Source organism: Photinus pyralis, unplaced genomic scaffold (genome assembly GCF_008802855.1).
Source record: "Photinus pyralis isolate 1611_PpyrPB1 unplaced genomic scaffold, Ppyr1.3 Ppyr1.4_LG6, whole genome shotgun sequence".
In the NCBI taxonomy this organism is placed as follows: Eukaryota; Metazoa; Arthropoda; class Insecta; order Coleoptera; family Lampyridae; genus Photinus; species Photinus pyralis.
The window spans coordinates 45,979,024-45,997,427 of NW_022170663.1; the positions used below are offsets into that span (position 1 = coordinate 45,979,024).

The window sequence follows — 18,404 nt, forward strand, 5'->3', positions numbered from 1 at the left end:
CTTCTATTCAGTGAACGAGTTTCTTCAATCCCAGTCCAGTGATCTGTGATATTCAGGTTTAATATATTTTAATTTATTTTGTTTGTCTTTCTATGTAGTTGTAGTTTGTTGTTTTCACTTTGACGAATCTTATATAGTTCTACTATTTATTGATAATAAAGTATTGATTGATAACAGCGGATGTAAAAAACAATAATCTGGAGCTAAATTCGCCCCGGAAACCTCGTTCCTGAAAAGCTTTGCCACCGGAAAAATCGGACAACATACCGTTTCAGACGTTTCACAAGCGGTTATAGTTTTATGCAAACCTGGCGCAACACAAAAGTCCAGTTGTCCTGAACCCGAATTTTAAACTCTTGAGCGAGAGGAAAAAATAGATACCCAATATTGGGATTGGGTGTTGGGTACAAGTAATTTTTCTATCGGAGCGGTCAAATCAATTAATGAGTTCTTAATTTGAGTAAAACATTTAATTAGTTTGTACTTATTAGTTACATTAGAATATAAATCTTTGCTGTAGTACCTATAAATTTACCTAAATTCGTTTGAGGCAGTGAATATGTCGTAGAAAAATACAAATTGATTCGCTGTATATACACGTAATACATAAATTGCAGTGACTTAATGGTGACGAGTGCCTCGCTGGCATTTTCTCATACCATCACTCAAAGTAACGAATTGTCAATGTATATCGAGGGTTAAACTACCTTAAAGTTAGCTTAAACTTTAATGGTTCTTTTGGCACATAAGTGGGCGTTATTTCGTAGGTTAATGGTCCATAATTGTACTCAACTTTGTACTTCCTGAATATCTAAAATCGAACATATTTACTGAGGACGATTGATTATACTTTACCTTGGCTAGGAGAATTTGTAGCTCCATCTCCGCAAACCGTCTACCCAAGCACGCTCTACGGCCATAGCCGAAGGGCAACGTTACGAATGGATGTATCTTCTTGTGCTGAATCGGACAGCCGGTCATTTCCGTTTTTAACCAGCGTTCCGGCACGAATTTGTGGGGTTGGTCGAAGTATTCTTCGATGTTACTCACGACCAGGTGCGGAAAAATGATGTGAGTCTGCGGAATACCTCGGATTTAAAAGTCGTAGGTAAACTAAAGTTATAGTTACCCCTTTGGGTACCATGTATCCGCCAATCACAGTGTCATTGGACAGACTTCGTCCATTACCAATAATAACGGGATACATTCTGCAAGTATATAAGAGAAATGAAACGGTAAAAGTGGTTACAGCTACCTTAAGGTTTCCTTAATGCAGGCTTTAAGATAGTGCAAGTTCTCCTGGGCGTTACTGTCAATTGCCGAGCCAGCCTCTGGTAGAATTGAGCAAAGCTCTTCGTAAACCTTTTGCTGTTTGTCTTGGTTTTGTGAAAGTTGATACAAAGTAGAGGCTAACGCTATCGAAGTCTAAGGAGTTTAGTGAAAGCACCGCTAAGTTTCTCGAAACGCCTTTACTTACCGTATCAACACCAACTAGCAACAAGTCTAGCGCCAGGACCGCCGCAACTTTGCTATTTCCGGTTTTCAAGAAAATTCTTTCTACGATCGATATGTCTTCCTCTTGCTTGTCGATTGCTGACCTACTAGAGATATTTTCGACGGTTCGAGTTATGTATTTCATGCATAATCTGAAATCCAAGTGTTCCGTTATTTCCGTGTTCCACCACACTTTATGGGTACAGAAAAGTGCGCGCTTATCACGTTCATTATCTACTATTTGCTTTTGTTTTCAAGTCTATACATAGGTAGGTAATTACTACTACAAATACAATTGTTTAATTGCTTGTCGGTGTTTATAGAATGCATCAGAGTTTTAACCATCTTTTTTGCATTTTTAGCATTATCCTGTAAATAGAGAAAATTATAGGCAACAATTATTGATGGTGGAGTCACTTATTTTTCGCCTGATTTTCCACAAAACGTGATCGCGGGCTATTAGGATTGGTAACGTATGAAATGCAGATGCAAAACCTGATCTAAAGAATAGTTGTTAGATGTAACTTCTTTTTTAGTAGCAAAATATACACAAGAATTTTGCTACTCTTAGTTTCAATGTGTGAAATGACTTTTTGTTTATACGCAGTTCTCGGAAAAATGCCAAAATCGTTGAAGGATTTCCATATCATTGAAACTCCTTTTCCTGATTAGAGGTTGAACAAGAGCGTATTCGTAAGTCTTTTTGCTTATTTAGATAACATGGATTACGATAAACGGATTTACTTGAGTTGACTTTAATGTCAAATTCAAAAGTTAGAAATAATCTCTTGAAGTTTCGTTTCTTGTTTAGAATTAAGTTTATATTCAATTTCGCTTACAGTATTTAAAAATTTTAGTTTGGTAGGCTATCACACTAGGAAATGGAACTACTGCCACTGCTTTTAAGAAAACTTGAGGCTTATTTCATTTTGGAAGAGAATCAACACCAATTATGACATCAAAATTTAGATTATGGATTATGTGGAATTTTACAAGCCACGAAAATTCTGAAATTTTAACAAATACTCTAATTAATTTGTATACTTTGCTTATACTGCAGTTAGAAAGTAGCACTGTTTCCGAAATACGCGAAATCGGACCATAATTTTTACAATATCTACAAAATCTTCTATCTGGCACGTTATAATTAGATCTTCTCGAACTGGAGGATTATAATTGTTCTGATGCCTAACATTAGATACTACCGATGGCGTATCCCTTCTCACTATGGATTCAACTTTGTGAACTGTTGTTTCTACTACTAATTCGATAAAATTTGTGGGCTCTGGAAGATATTTCATGATGTCAAAGGTTGCTTTATTGCGGTAGGGGCAGATAATTTAAACTAGCAAATTTTCTGGATAATTACAATGGCCTAAAATTTAATATCCGAAGAAACATCTTGAAAAGCTTCGTCATCTTTTTGCACTCGATTAGTAGTCCAGTCAAATTAGCTCTAAAAGTAGTATAAACTGGATCTTGTCATTTCACTGAACGAAACCAAGCGTATTCTATGTAAAAAAATCCGCTGAATCGGAAAATCATAGTCCCCCCGGCCGGAAACGCCCGGAACATATTGTTATAAACAAAAAACGCAGAAAAAATGGGAAAATGTCGTGTTTTTTCACATTTGACTGCCAATATCTCGTTAACTATTGCTCTGGGGGAAAAAATGAATAGAAATGAACTTGTTTAATAAAATTTTCTATAAGATACAGTTGGTTCGGAACCCTTATTTTCAACTGTTATTGTTTTTTAGGGAAAAATGTAAAAACAGTAATCTCGAAAATTAACACTTTGTTATTACTAAGTAAAATTCATGCGATCTTTTTGAAAATACGTATTTAGTAACTACTTTTGATAACAAAACAATATGACAAACCAGATCACCGTAGGTTTCATACTCATTGATTAATTAGATAAACAAGTAGAAAAAAAGAAGCTTTGTCTTTCAAACTGGGGGAGTACAAGAGTGTTCTCAATTTTTTTATACATATTATAACCCTAAAACAATCTTTTCTAATAATTGTCCCGATGATTCCTGCAAATCGACAGACTGTGCAATTTTTTTTTCAAAATCCGAAGAATTTTCTTAGTTAACAAATGGAATAAACTCCCGAAATATAACAAAATAATATAACTCTATAATTGGCGAACGTAAAGCTCTCGGAAAACCGTACATTAAAAAAAAATACGTCTAAATCCGATTAACAGTTCACGAGAAATGAGCTTTTGACTTTGAAGCCAGTTTTCGAAACAACCAAAAATGATTTTGCAAATCGGGTCGCACCGATCGATTCTTTACAGCGTGAACTTTTTTCATGCTTCTATTTCACCAAAATGAATGATTTTGATGTATTTTAGCATTGAAAATGCTTTTATGTTTGGTATATGGGTATGAAGTTACTAGTTTGGTTCAAGCAGAAAAGACAGCGGACAAGTGAAGAAAAAGTAAGTAAAAAAATTGAAGTAGTTTCATTCGGCTTTAAAAAAATATTGTATGCTAAAGAAACCAAGTAGTCGTTCTTAATGCATAACTTTGGATCCATCAGTAAAGATATTGCGGTCCAAATTTTGGAATAGACTTTACTTAACTAGCCAAATGCCTCTGTGTCTCCAATTTTATTAAATTTTATCTTCTTTTCTAAAAATTGCTTTGCAAACTTTCGTGTAATTACAGAATTTAATACCACACAGTAGTAAAGTGAAAAACGAAACTCCACACGTTAAGGCATAGGAAATTGTAGAGAGAACTTTTTCCTTTTATTCAATTTTTATAAACAAAGGAAATATAATCAAATAAAAAAAATCAACGCGCCCCTGTAGAAAACCCAGTTTTAGTGTTGATAAAAGAATTCAATACAGCCAATCGGGGAATTTTAGCGATAATTTATACCAACAGAATTTTATATTTTTCATTAAAATTATATATTCGTATGACAGCATCAAATAATAGTTACTCTTAAATTGTAAATAGACACAATCTCAATTTCTACAGATATTTTATACCTACCTACCTCAATCAATAGATAATGTGGTGTGATTAATTATGATTATCCCTATGGGTACTTTCATCCAACACAAATAAATAATGACTTTATAGAACAAATCTTGTCGTCTTATGTAGTAATTCAACATCTGATGACTGTAATGTAATCTAACAATTTATAATTGTTGATTAGGCATGCTGTTTAAAACTACGAGTCGCCTTTTTTAGCGCATTTTCTTAAAAATACAAAAATGTCTGGTCACTTTGTACGCCGGTCTGTCCGTCGGTCTGTCCGCTCGCCCGTCTGCCCGTCCGTCTGTACATATAAATTCCATATTCTAAGGTCAGAAAATGCTTAGAAAATCAAATTGAAATGACGTGTCACAGAATAGGTTGTGCATGCGCAGTGTTAACTTTATTATTTGTGGACGGATTTTTCTGCAATTTTAAAAGGAAGGAATGAATATGAACTTAATGCACCTCAAAAAATAGATACATACTTACTACGCAGGCTAAAATCACATAAAACAATAAATTATTGTGCCTTATAAAATGAAATTGAAGTAGCACGTCAAAAATAGATTGTGCATGTGCCGCATTTTTACGAAATTTTAACAGAAGGTGGTACTTATATCGGGTGGTGCACCGTAATTTGGAACAAAGGGATTTAACATGGGAAATTAGTTTTATGCAATATCCTGCCCTCCTGTACATTTTACAAAAAAAACTTCAGAGTTTAAAGTTGTTCAGAATTAAAAGGTGCATACAAAACTGTTTACATGTTTTATTAAGCTTTTGGTATACCGGCAAATTTAAAAATTAATTTCAACGTTTCTGTTATTCGTATAGCAATAGCCGTGACTTTTGTTCTTTTATAAATTGCTACTAATAACAGGGTGGCGAAATCTGTGAATTTTTTAATAGCATTTCCTTGATAACACCACTTTGTCATAGAAGACTACCATTCTAAAATTTGACAATCGACCTTACTTGTTGAACGACTAAAAAACTCGATATTCGGTATTTTGAGTATTTTTTCAACAGATTCGATAAAAAATATAATTGATTCGGGATTGCTATGATTACACGTCTGAAATCACTTTCTTTGAATCTACACAAAATTTAACTTACTTTGACGATTCCGAAATATTTTCGGTTATTTTCGCAATTTTTTGCGACTGACTTAAAATCGCCAACTTATCTAATGATAAAGAATTAGGAAAACTAACTTTCTTTTTTATTTATGATGAGCTAATATTTTCGAATTTGTTTTATATCAGGGGAAGATGCCGTTTTTTGGAGAAGCATCTGAACCGTCGTCGTCGGAATCCCTAAACAGACTTTAAATCTTAAAACGTTCGAAAATTTCATCTGCATCGATTTGAGGTAGACTCGAGGATTGCAAAGTCGGGTCTAAAGGAGTTAGAAGAAGGATTAGAGTTTCCTTTTTGCAATCTTCTAGAATAGGAGCCATAGGCTTTTTTGCAGGAGGTTAAACAGATTATTATTACGCACGATAATTTTCGGCAAATTATGCCATTGTGTCAGCATTTTATTTATTAAATTATTTGCTTGTTCCCTCGTTCCCTCCTCATTGATATTTAGACTAAACATCTTTACTCTACAATTGCATGTATACGAATAAAGTAAATCTACAAAAGCTTCATCGAACTAGATGGACATTTTCTGAAGTAAATCCTTCAGTTTTAAAGCAAAGGCTACTTTTTATGAATTTTAAATAGTGGAACCTTTTCTTTTGGAGCAACACCTTTTCCTTCTAGCATATTACCTTTTCCTTCTTTTTCTTTTTGAATAAGACGTGGAGTAAATGCTTTAAGTTTTACAAGTAAAAGGAAATCCTCTTTCTTATAAATACGACCTATTTTAAAATTCCATTAGTCCACGTTATATTGATATACCTTCAACCTTCCACCTATTAGCATTGAATAACGTTTTTCGCTCAACGCTATTAGTCATTTAAAAATTAGAATATTTCACCACAGCACTGTTTGTGGATGAAAAATTACGAACGTTTTAATCTCTCCTTTCCACTACCTACTTTAAATGTTCAATCCGCTTCTGCCTTTAAAATCTCGCCGATTTAAAAATATAACATTTGTTAATAAAATCCACTTCTGTGGGGCATCAAAAATTCATATTTGTTTAAATGATTAGACATATTCCTTAAAAATTCGGATGAAGATACCATTATTGTTTTGAAACTTGAACTTTTGAACTTAGCAATAATAAAATACGAGAGATGTAGGTGTACTATAAAATAGGTATATTTGTTTTACGGATTGCGTTTTAAACACACCTATTACTTTCTATGCAGTTTGGCATTTATTCTTCCCGTGCTTGTGTGGGATCAAATCTCAAATCAAATTGGCAATTCGCATAAATTTTCGTTTGTACACAGCATAATAATTAATAGAATCATGATTTATGTAGACCGTCGATCGGGTCGATTAAGTAATAAAATTACAGACATCGAGTGCTGCAGTTCCAGAATCTGGTAACATTTTACATAAAGTAAATTAAATTTTGTCGACTACATCCCAATCGAGTGCAAAAAAGAAAGTGACCGATTTTTTGCCCTTTTACTAATACCGTATGCCAATGTACCGCATTACGGTTATTACCAACAAGGAAATATCAGTGCGCTTTTGACCTACATGTACTGCATAATCCGTGCGAACTCACTTTCGATTACGCCTCACAGTGAAAGTTGAACTTGACTTTGAATTCTTTCAGTTACATAATACCGGTAGTACAACGAGCCCCGTTTACCTACTCACGATTCATGGTCTTAAACAATTTGTACCACATACTTTTAATGTAATAAAACATTCGAACTGTGGCAATAAACGAAAAGGTTATGAGATAAACTTACGTTCGAAAATCTTCCAGTGCGCCAATATACTTCGTGAAAGCCTTATTCTTGTAAAACCTCCATATCGGCATTTTCAGTTCAACTTCGGAGACGTTCCAAAAGAAGGTGTTGATCGAATTGATAATTCGTTGCGATTCGGAATTTTCATTCAAATTTCTGTCTAGACATCCAAGGCGTGTGTCCAAGGAAACTCTTGCGACCGCTGACAAGATTTGATGGTTACCAAGCAATTGAAAGTGCGCTACACTTACATTCCAAAGCCCATTTGTAGATTTCGTACAGGAATTTATCGGGCAACTCCTTGTTCTCATCTAGGGATTCTTCCATTCTAAAAATCGAAAAGCGTAGTGTTACTGATCAAGTTGATCAAAAGGAGGTCTTACCTAAATACCTTTATATGAACAAGGAAGTGGCTCAACATTCATGATCTGTCTGATGTAATCTGAGGGCGCGTGAGATTAAACTGTTCAGACCAAATGTTACATTATATAATAGGTACAGCATATGTAACTCATTACTAAATTTGTGTCCCCGTCACGACGAATATTTCAATAAAATTATTGAAATATCATAATTAACATTTGCACAATGCATATAGTGATGTTTGATTTCATTTCGTGATGTGGAAATGCGTAACTGCTTAAACGAAAATTTCGAAAACGTGCCCGTGTCCCTATTGTTTTCGGTTGTTGAATTTCACTTTTGTTTGTCTTGAAAAAATAGTTACGTGCTTGATGTAATTCATTTGTTCCTTTCGGTCTTTGTTTGTGCAAGAAATGTAAACGTTAACGATCGCGTTTGTGCATACCTATACACTGTGTCAATAGCCTAAACAAATTAGTCAATTATGAAATACTTCCGATATTCAATAATCAGTCCAAGTACTAATTTGCCAAATGTTGCTTAAGTCATTGCACAATGCACACCATTGATTTATGAGGGAAGCACCAAAGATCTGAAAAGGGTAATAATTGTCCTCACTAAACTCTATTGTCCTATGCCAACCAACTCTTATAATATTTAATCAAATATATTCAACCAATTTACTAACACACAGAGGGAAATTTGTCGTGTCACGTTAAAAGCATATTTTCGTTCAAACATACAAAATTTAGCCATGGTATAGTAAAACAAGAGATGAATGTAATGTCCGGGGAAAGAATTAAAAACCAATTTCGAAAGAAAATTCGAAGGGCTGTAACTTTTGAACTAGTAGCTCAATCTTGGAACTGTTTTACAGGACACATTCTATAAGAAAATTTTTTTTCCGGCTCGATCTGAGACAACTTTCTTTCGGGGCTCAAAAAAAGGCAGTGTATAACCTTCCATTTATACCAAAAATCGACCACACCAAAATTTCTCGGGAAAATACTTTTTCTTATTAATTTGGGTGCGTAGAATCCAAATCAATTCGTACATTTTCGATCAGACTTCTCAATCAAAAGTTATAGACTAGAAACCAATTTCGAAAAAAAATTCAAAGGGCTGTAACTTTTGAACTAGTAGCCCAATCTTGGAACTGTTTGAAATTATGGGTTCTACAGGCCACATTCTATAAGAAAATTTTTTTCCGGGTCGATCTGAGACAATTTTTTTTTCGGGGCTCAAAAAAAAGCAGTGTATAACCTTCCTTTTTTACCAAAAATCGACTACACCAAAATTTCTCGGGAAAACACTTTTTCTTATTAATTTTTGTGCGTAGAATCCAAAACAATTCGTACTTTTTCGATCAGACTTCTCAATCAAAAGTTATAGACTAGAAACCAATTTCGAAAGAAAATTCAAAGGGCTGTAACTTTTGAACTAGTAGCCCAATCTTGGGACTGTTTGAAATTATGGATTCTACAGGCCACATTCTATAAGAAAATTGTTTTTCCGGGTCGATCTGAGACAATTTTTTTTGGGGGCTCAAAAAAAGGCAGTGTATAACCTTCCTTTTTACCAAAAATCCACTACACCAAAATTTCTCGGGAAAACACTTTTTCTTATTAATTTGGGTGCGTAGAATCCAAATCAATTCGTACTTTTTCGCTCAGACTTCTCAATCAAAGGTTATAGACTAGAAACCAATTTCGAAAGAAAATTCAAAGGGCTGTAACTTTTGAACTAGTAGCCCAATCTTGGAACTGTTTGAAATTATGGATTCTACAGGCCACATTTTATAAGAAAATTTTTTTTCCGGGTCGATCTGAGACAATTTTTTTTGCGGGCCTCAAAAAAAGGCAGTGTATAACCTTCCTTTTTTACCAAAAATCGACTACACCAAAATTTTTCGGGAAAACACTTTTTCTTATTAATTTTGGTGCGTAGAATCCAAAACAATTCGTACTTTTTCGATCAGACTTCTCAATCAAAAGTTATAGACTTAGAAACCAATTTCGAAAGAAAATTCAAAGGGCTGTAACTTTTGAACTAGTAGCCCAATCTTGGAACTGTTTGAAATTATGGATTCTACAGGCCACATTCTATAAGAAAAATTTTTTCCGGATCGATCTGAGACAATTTTTTTCAAAAAAAGGCAGTGTGTAATCTTCCTTTTTTACCAAAAATCGACTGCACTAAAATTTCTTGGGAAAACACTTTTTGTTATTAATTTTGGTGCGTAGAATCCAAAACAATTCGTACTTTTTCGATCAGACTTCTCAATCAAAAGTTATAGACTAGAAACCAATTTCGAAAAAAAATTCAAAGGGTTGTAACTTTTGAACTAGTAGCCCAATCTTGGAACTGTTTGAAATTATGGATTCTACAAGCCATATTCTATAAGAACATCTTTTTTCCGGGTCGATCCGACCCAATTTTTTCTTCGAGGCTCAAAAAAAGGCAGTGTATAACCTTCCTTTTTTACCAAAAATCGACTACACCAACATTTCTCGGGAAAACACAATTTTTTTTATTAATTTGGGGTCGATGGAACTACATTACTCCCAGGATAAGGGATCGACTCCCATCAAGTACCCACGGCACCATGGCAGAAGATCGGTTGAGTGAAGGACACCCTCTTGTCCTTGTACAGAGAAATCTCTCCAAAAGGCGAACTACAGTAAACGGCATAAGATACAGAAGACAACGGGAAACCACTGCATTAAAGATCCGTTGCTATCCCAACAGGGCCGTAGTCAGATTAGTTACTAAGAGCGGGCAAGTAAATCTACGGAGCAGGCAGGCGAAATATTAATAATTTGCTGTGTTCGTTTTTAGCGCAATCCACGAAAGTGGAGCGCTTGTGACTTCACATTTCCGTCCGTCTGCATGTCGTTCGATGACCAAGAAATGATATTTTTGGTGACCAAAATATTTTTATCCAAAGGATGTCAAAATCGTTATTTATGCATCGATTTTCTTGGGAAATTCAATTGCGCAATGCCGAAGAAGTGGTCCATGTGTATTTTTGTCAAAATCGTTATTTATGTACAGATTTTCTTGGGAAGAAGAACTTGTATCGACTTCCGGTTTTCGCTATATTAATGCTTATGGTTCCAGATGGGCAACTATCACGAATTCATTTTAATATCCATCACTTTATTGCCCAATCAATATCAATTGCTCGATGACCAAGAAGTGTGTGTATCGTATCGACATAAAAAGTTGGGGGTCATTTGCAGATCTCTCCTCGGATCTCTCTTATGCCTATACTACTGGCTGCGTCCCTGTTTCCCCCGTTAACGGTGCCAAAGAGAAAATAATTTGATTGTTACGAACATGGATTGAGAACCATCAAAGAAGGCGCTACACCTGGAAATCGCTAGGAAACCTATTTTACATTGGTAGAAAGTAGATATAAGAACCGAGTCAAAAAAGTTGGTGGGCGACCACATTCTCCTATCTGCAGAAAGTGAAATTTGAAAACGTTGAAAGAATTGGATAAGAATGGAATTGGATGTAAATGGAGAAGGAAATAAAAGCGTGGGACGGAACCAAGGACCGAAGAAAGTGTTGAGATAAAGGAAGGTGTAATAAAAATTCGCAAAGAGTGAACCTATACGACGGACTTAATAAATGCATGTGGAAATCAGATTTTTCTTCTCAACCCCATTTAGAGGTGCGCTATCCTGGGGTAGAAATGTTAGTTACTCGGAAAGAGCATTCTCAATATCCTTCTTGATATGCGTCTTATTTAATAATAATTATTACTTTGATTAGTTACGCATATGTAGTTTAATTGAGCGTGCAACGTAGAAATGGGCTAACAAAGAACCAATCAATCAATCTATCAGACACGTAGTTTAATGGAATAGAAAGTTATATTGCAAAAAAAGTAACAATACTCTTAAGTAGTCTAAGCAGCCTCACATCCCGAAAAAAATGGTATCCATTGTGATTGGCGGCCGATAGCTTGAATGAATCGTTTTTACGCGAAAGTGAATGTCACGCGATATCATTATGATATTTTACTGCAGCCTTTGGTTCAAAACGGTTTTTTGACAATTGCTAATTACGCAACGTACCTTTCTAAAAACTCCCCAGCGATAACGTTCAGCGGCTGTATGTACTTCCTTGCGGTCGAAGGCGGAAGAACAATTTGTTGAACTTGCTTCCGAAATTCGTCCCATTTGGGCCCATGTCTGAAATAAAACTGCCATGAAACGTTACGTCAGACTCATTCGCTTACATTCCGATAACTCCGGCGTTTCCGTCGAAGAAATCTTTGCGCAAAATCTCCTTGTAGTAGTGCAGCGAAGGCATGGAAGGTCTGCGCGGCATTTCCTCCTCGCCTCGGAAAACCTTCTTAATTTCGTCGCCGTCGTAAACGAATAGGAGATCTGGATGCCCGATCAGTCCGGATACCTTTACGATTTTGCCGTACGTTTCGAAGAGCGACCACATCAGTTTGTCCAAATCCGAAATCTGATATTGGCCTAAAAGTAGAATGGAGCAAGAGAGGATGTCGAAAATGCGTACCTATCACTGGAGCAAATCGCCATGTGTTACCGACAATTGGTAATGATCGTGGACCTGGAACCTCGCTGTAAGACTTGGGTATTGTTTTCTCGACCGTTTCCCGCTGGTAATCTTCTAACATCTCTGGAAGGACGACCGTTGAAAATGGACGATCTGTTGAGTAGTATCTGCGACTGATCACCTTCCATACTGCTCTTCTCGTCATTTCTCAAACTATCTGAATTTATTCTCAATAAGTTACAATAGAAAACAGTTTTACGCTTTACTTATTTTTAGTACTTCCGATCGGATATGCCATATAATCATAAAGTACTAAAATTATAGCTTCTAATGAAAGTGGGCGAATAATGCTTTTCCTTATTTGTTACAGAGAAGGTTTTAATTTAGCTTTAAACTTTCTTGTAAAAAGATCATTTTTTCCTTTTCCCACCAAAAGCATGCCACTCATCCGTGACAGTCTTCCTTCACGGCCATTGAATGTGATATAGCACGAATTTAACAAGAATAAAAAATTATAGACGCCCAGATACTTTTTTTCTGGTAAATCTACATAATTAAAATCCACCCCTTTTGTTTATGTGATAAGATACAACCCCTTTGAAATTCTTTTAGAAATCGTCGATTCTTTGCAATGCGTAAGGTATGGTTTAAAAGTTTAATGTTAGAGTTGGCATGTCATGAGGGGCTTGGGTTATTATTAATTAAGCTCGGTTTTATGCTCGTTAGATTTGATTCCAAAAGATTCTTTCTTCAATCAATCAATTAATGCTACTAATAACTAATAACAACATAAAACCAAAATGCATTTTCCCTTTTTCTCTTTAAAATTCAAGTAATCCACTTCTCACCTCCTCCCCCTCATCCACCACCCCACTCCTATTTTTCCACCTCCGTACAGTCCCATGTGTTTTATGTCCTCTTCTTCCTCTCCGCATATTTTTCTTGTCTCTATTTCTCTTTCCCTTCCTCTTCATTTCCCCATCTGACACTCTCCATTGTTTTAATAGTTTTTCTTCCTTCACTCTCTTATTTAGATCTTTATGACTATGACTTTATCGTGGGCTCTCTATCTTCACCCGCTATCTTCTTTTAATTAGATAATTTGCTTGGATTGAATTTACTTAGGACGCGTTTTTTTTGCTTTCTGATTAAAAAAGCATGGTTTTTAATTTTTGATTCTTTCAATATTATTGATCACAGATTTTATGGCAAGATATCATTGTGTTTAACATTATTTCTATTGAATAATGAAACCATAAACGGCCAAACTAGTTGTGCGATTGAGCAACATTCGAGCATCTTTAGTAATTTATGGAAATAGTCACGTAAACGAAATTAAGAAATGTATAGAAGTTTATTTCCTGTACGACCTTCACACGGCGCATACCTGAGCCTCATGTGAAAATTAAGAAACTTACACTTCGTGCCATCATTTTCCCTTTCATTTAAATGTCTGGGATGCTAATTAAAAAGAAACAACGTACAGGAAGCTTTGTACTTAGTACGTGAGCAATTATTCGGGGTGGCGATTATACATTAACATTAAATTTACTTCTTTTAATAAAAAGTTCAGCAATTATTTGTATTTTTCCCTAAGTAAATACTAAATGTGTGCCGAGAAAATGACAGTACTTAGTTATGCCTCGACTGAAAGATAAAAATTATGTTTATGTAATTATTACATGATGATTCGTGTAGAAATTAGCCAACACTCGACGCAAAATATGAAATTAAATCGAAACTTACAAAAAATGATGATGTAAAATTAATATTTTATAGTGCCAGTACCTTAGAGAGTAAGCCAACAACAATGGTGTTACAAAGAAGAGCAGTACAAAATTGCACTTGTCACTTTCACTCAACAAAACACCAAAAATTGCTAATATCTACAAGATTAAAACTACAATTTGAAACTGGCGGTACTTAAGATTACTATATGAAATTTATAAAAGAAATGGGGGAGTAGAGGGGCTAACTTATATTGCAATTTGGATTCTGAAGCCGGTGAGCACGAGCTGAGGATGTTACTAAAGCAGGTTGTCCTTTCCCTTTCGTTATTTTACCGAAGAAAAAAAAACACGGCAAGAAATGGGCTACGAAGAATTATTTCCGGGCCCACTAAACTAGTATTAGCATACATTTCGTTTATTAGGCATCTACTTCCTATCGTAATTGGGGGAATGGCGAGTTACGAAATTCGTAGTTGTTACCTTACGTAATTAATCTTCTAGCGTATAATTTTTTAACAATTGTTCTCTTTAAAATAGATTATAGTATTTAAATTGCTTTCCGTAATGAATCCTAATTGCTTTTACACGTACTTTGAGGTCAAGGATAATTCTACTTCAGGTAGCAAGACAAATTTCTCTTTCAATGCTAATGTTACATAATATACTATTGAGATTCGCGAACTTTTGGGTTCTGTGTACCACTTTCCTTTGCATTTATTTGTATGTCAGAGCGTTTATACTCGTATAAAACGGACTATTAATTTCGTGTGAATGTAACGTACATGGGTAGATACTAATTAGTACTGAGTGAGATCAATGGATTCTGGAGCCGTATTTCATGTTGTCAAACTTTGCTTACACAACATTCAACACTAAACTATTTGGTACCTACGTACCTATGCGATACCAGATCGAGATCAATTACGAGCTAAACAATTTTTTGTACTCCGTGGAATAAATCCAACGTGTCATTCGTTTAAGTGACTGGTGTCACTTTGTCTCCCGGGGGTACAAAAACGCGACACGGGACAAAAAGTGACAGTACACACTTTAATGATTAATGGTTACCTTTATATACAGTAATATTTATTAAGAAGTAGATTTACGTGTGATTTTCCCTATGCCTACTTTTAAAAGACAAAATCTCTTCTGAAGGGCGCCTAATTTTAATTAATTAATGTGACATCCAGATCCAGATCTTTATTCGTTTTAAGAAAAGGTACACTGATTCTACAATCAAACAAACTTTTTTCTTTCGAATTCGAACTTTAACATCGATACAGGAGTACAAAAATAGCGTATATACCACAGGACTGAAGTGCATTATAATCCCTCAGGAGCTTGATGCCTTCAACTGCGTTTCGGGCAACAATCTGTACCCTCGGGATTAAAACACGCACTACTATATACAATTATCGCGTTTGGTACATTAGCCGATAAAATATTTCATAACGAGCGATTATAGAAGCAAACTTCTCTAAGTCTCCCTACGAGATTCTGCACCAAAAGTTATTCTGTAGGTACTTAATTTAGACGTCAGGCGTCCAAAAGAGCAAGCTTAGGTTCTCCCGTCGTTTTCATGGAAACAATATTGTATTCTGTTTTATTTCGTGCTCCGCATCCCATAGAAATGACTGATGTCATTGGAATGTGCAATGATTAGTTTCACTTTATCATACCCTTGCCGTTAAAGTGGTCGCTGTATCTACCCTTACTGTTAAAGAGACACTTAGCCTACTCATTAACACCTATAATTAAACTGTCAATTGAACATCTCTTATAAAATAAGCGAATGAATTTGTTTTCACTCATAAAAATAAGGGTCGTATGAATAAAGGTGAGCAAATGCTTATACTTGCAAAATTCAAAGTAAATACTCGTAAGTGGCCCTTCATACTGGTCTGTTTAGCAGCGCTACACTGCGTCCTATCCTGCTAAGTCTCCCAGTGTGAAGGAGCACTTACGAGTATTTACTTTGAATTTTGCAAGTATAAGCATTTGCTCACTTTTATTCATATGGGCCAATTTCTCCGATCGGATTTGAAATACACAAACAACAAATTTCCTGATTACGTACAGTTTGACTTTAGTCCTTATTCACTTCACGCTTCAATTTCAAAGATGGGGATGATAAGTTTCTGCAGCTCATGTAATAAACATTTACTACCTCGATTAATTCGCAACTGTAACATTTAAAAGCTTAATTAACATTAAAACGTTTATCGACATTGCTATGTTCACCATTGTAGAATAGAATAAATACACAGGGTGACATGTTTTGCTTTTTATCCAGTAAATTTTATTAAGTTCTTTTTTGTTGTTCAACCACTTTGTAGATAACTTTGTTCAGAATTCGAAGCCTTTATGATACAATAATATTATCCACAATGCCTAAACAAACTAAATCAAATGTGTGGTCATGTGGATGAGTATAAAAATATTTAAGTACTGATACTTCCTTCAAGAATCAAAAATTACGTGAAGGCTACATGCACTTCCGATGTAGAAAGTTTTATGACAATCTAATTAACAAATTACACAAAGTATAATCACTTATACTGCATGGCATAAAAAATTAGCAATGAATTACACAATGTTTATTTATACTTCTACTACGACGTTTCGTACTTCAAAAAGTGCCATGAACGAACTCAATCAAGAACACTGAAAAACTGAACCATGCATTTTATTTATTCATGGGAAAAAATCGTACCCGGAAAATGTTCCAAAATGCTATTTTGCGACAAATATTTATAAATCCAATTGACGTACTAACATTATCGTACATAAAACTTATTTTCTACACTTTAAAATGTCACATCACTATAAAAGATGTTAAATTAGGAAGTTCATTCCATTCATAAATTTGCTAGGTGGGAACTACTTTACATTTCTTTAAGCCAAGTTACACCAGTTTTGAATTCCTACTTTGTTTTAAGTCAGTCAGAAATTCACCTTCGTTCCATGGCTTACTGTCCGCTAATTGGGTGTATATTTTATAATGGTCATTAAGTTATAATTTTCTGTTAAAAATTGCTAGAGGATAGAGGGGCACCAATCTAAATTTGAACATTGATTTTCTGGTTAATACGTGAATTCAAATTATAAGAAAATAATAATCACATAGAAAACCCAAAAGGCCTCTAATAAAATTATTGGTAACATTGTTAACATGTACCTATTTATGAACTTCAAATGTACATCTTAGGAATCGAGAAAATTGAAAAGGACCCATTCGGTGTAATTAAGTTGTAACTTGGAGAAAATAAAACTCATCGGATTGCGCTCTATTTGCATACTGCCTTTTATATTTCTATATTCAAGGATACCCACCTATGTACATGATAATGATATCGTGTACAGGTACATTTATCACACCTTCTCCCTTATTTGGAAACTTCCTTAACTAAATACAAATTCTTATTTACATCAAAAAGAGAACAACAAAATTTTATTTTCTAGGACGCAATTGATATCGTTCCTGTACAACTGGTTGGGATTGTACTAAATCTACGTCACTTATCACTTGCGATGACGTACTAGGTCCATTATCAACATCGACGCACACTGTCTTATCGGTGAGGTCGGGAACAACTTGTGACGTACTAGGTGACTTATCTACCTCCACTTTTACCTCTTCGTCGTTCTTGTTCCATGTTGAAACCAATAATGAATTTCTGTTATTATTATTCTTTTCAATCACTCGAATTTGGTCCGAATGTCTAATTACATTTTTCCCTGTAGATGTTTCAACATCGAGCAAGACGGACCCTCGCTTGTTGGCAATTTTCCCGAACATTCCCACGGGATGGGTAGGTGTAGTATAATCTTTAATAATGACCTTATCATCTACCTCAATAACTTTATTTCTTCCGCCAAAATTTTCTACCTGTTTGATTACCTTTTCCTCGACTGTTCTATAACGATTGGGCATAATTAAATCGAGTCGATTTTTAAGATTCCTGCCAAACATGGCTTTGGCTGGGCTAATTCCTGTACTGCTGTGTTCACTATTGCGATAATCTAGCAAAAAAACGACATAAAAAAGTATCCGGATTATGCTTTGCTTTCTCTTCTTTAAAGCTTGCTTAATTAATTTGACAGCATTTTCCGCTGCTCCATTGCTTTGTGGATGGTAAGGAGGTGTAAACAATTGCCTGATGCCATTATTTTTCAAAAACGTTTTGAAATCTGAGGATGTAAACGGTGGGCCGTTATCTGAGACTACCGAGTGTGGCAACCCTAACTGACTAAATAATTTCATCAGCTTCGAAGCAATGTTGTCAGCCGTAGTGGAATTAACCTTAATAACTTCCAACCACTTTGTGTGAGCATCTATGACAATTAAGTACTTTTGTCCATTTAGCGGACCCAAGAAATCTATATGTAACCTGGA

General features: G+C 35.1%; 1 protein-coding gene across 2 annotated transcripts; it reads right to left on the bottom strand.

Moving 5' to 3' along the window:
• Window positions 1-515: 515 nt before the first annotated feature.
• On the bottom strand, window positions 516-16,440 carry LOC116173963 (probable cytochrome P450 49a1). 2 transcript variants are annotated; one of them, XM_031491708.1, is made up of 11 exons: window positions 16,086-16,440; window positions 12,279-12,495; window positions 11,989-12,235; window positions 11,825-11,941; window positions 7,628-7,704; window positions 7,377-7,578; window positions 1,478-1,646; window positions 1,256-1,425; window positions 1,130-1,208; window positions 856-1,077; window positions 516-811 (listed from the first exon to the last, which is right to left on the bottom strand). In XM_031491708.1, the coding sequence occupies exons 2-11, from the start codon at window positions 12,481-12,483 to the stop codon at window positions 704-706; spliced, it is 1,596 nt and encodes a 531-aa protein (XP_031347568.1). In that variant the 5' UTR covers window positions 12,484-12,495; window positions 16,086-16,440; the 3' UTR covers window positions 516-703. The 2 variants fall into 2 exon arrangements, with proteins under 2 accessions (XP_031347568.1, XP_031347567.1); XM_031491707.1 differs by lacking the exon at window positions 16,086-16,440 and adding an exon at window positions 14,067-14,205.
• Window positions 16,441-18,404: the final 1,964 nt, after the last annotated feature.

What these genes read in the sequence shown, in the direction of transcription:
- LOC116173963 (XM_031491708.1), bottom strand. Translation starts at nt 12,483, where the DNA reads ATGACGAGAAGAGCAGTATGGAAGGTGATCAGTCGCAGATACTACTCA. An exon ending in TGCTAGTTGGTGTTGATACG is followed by an intron (nt 1,426 to 1,477) that starts GTAAGTAAAGGC and finishes TAAACTCCTTAG; the next exon opens with ACTTCGATAGCGTTAGCCTC. An exon ending in TGCATTAAGGAAACCTTAAG is followed by an intron (nt 1,209 to 1,255) that starts GTAGCTGTAACC and finishes ATATACTTGCAG; the next exon opens with AATGTATCCCGTTATTATTG.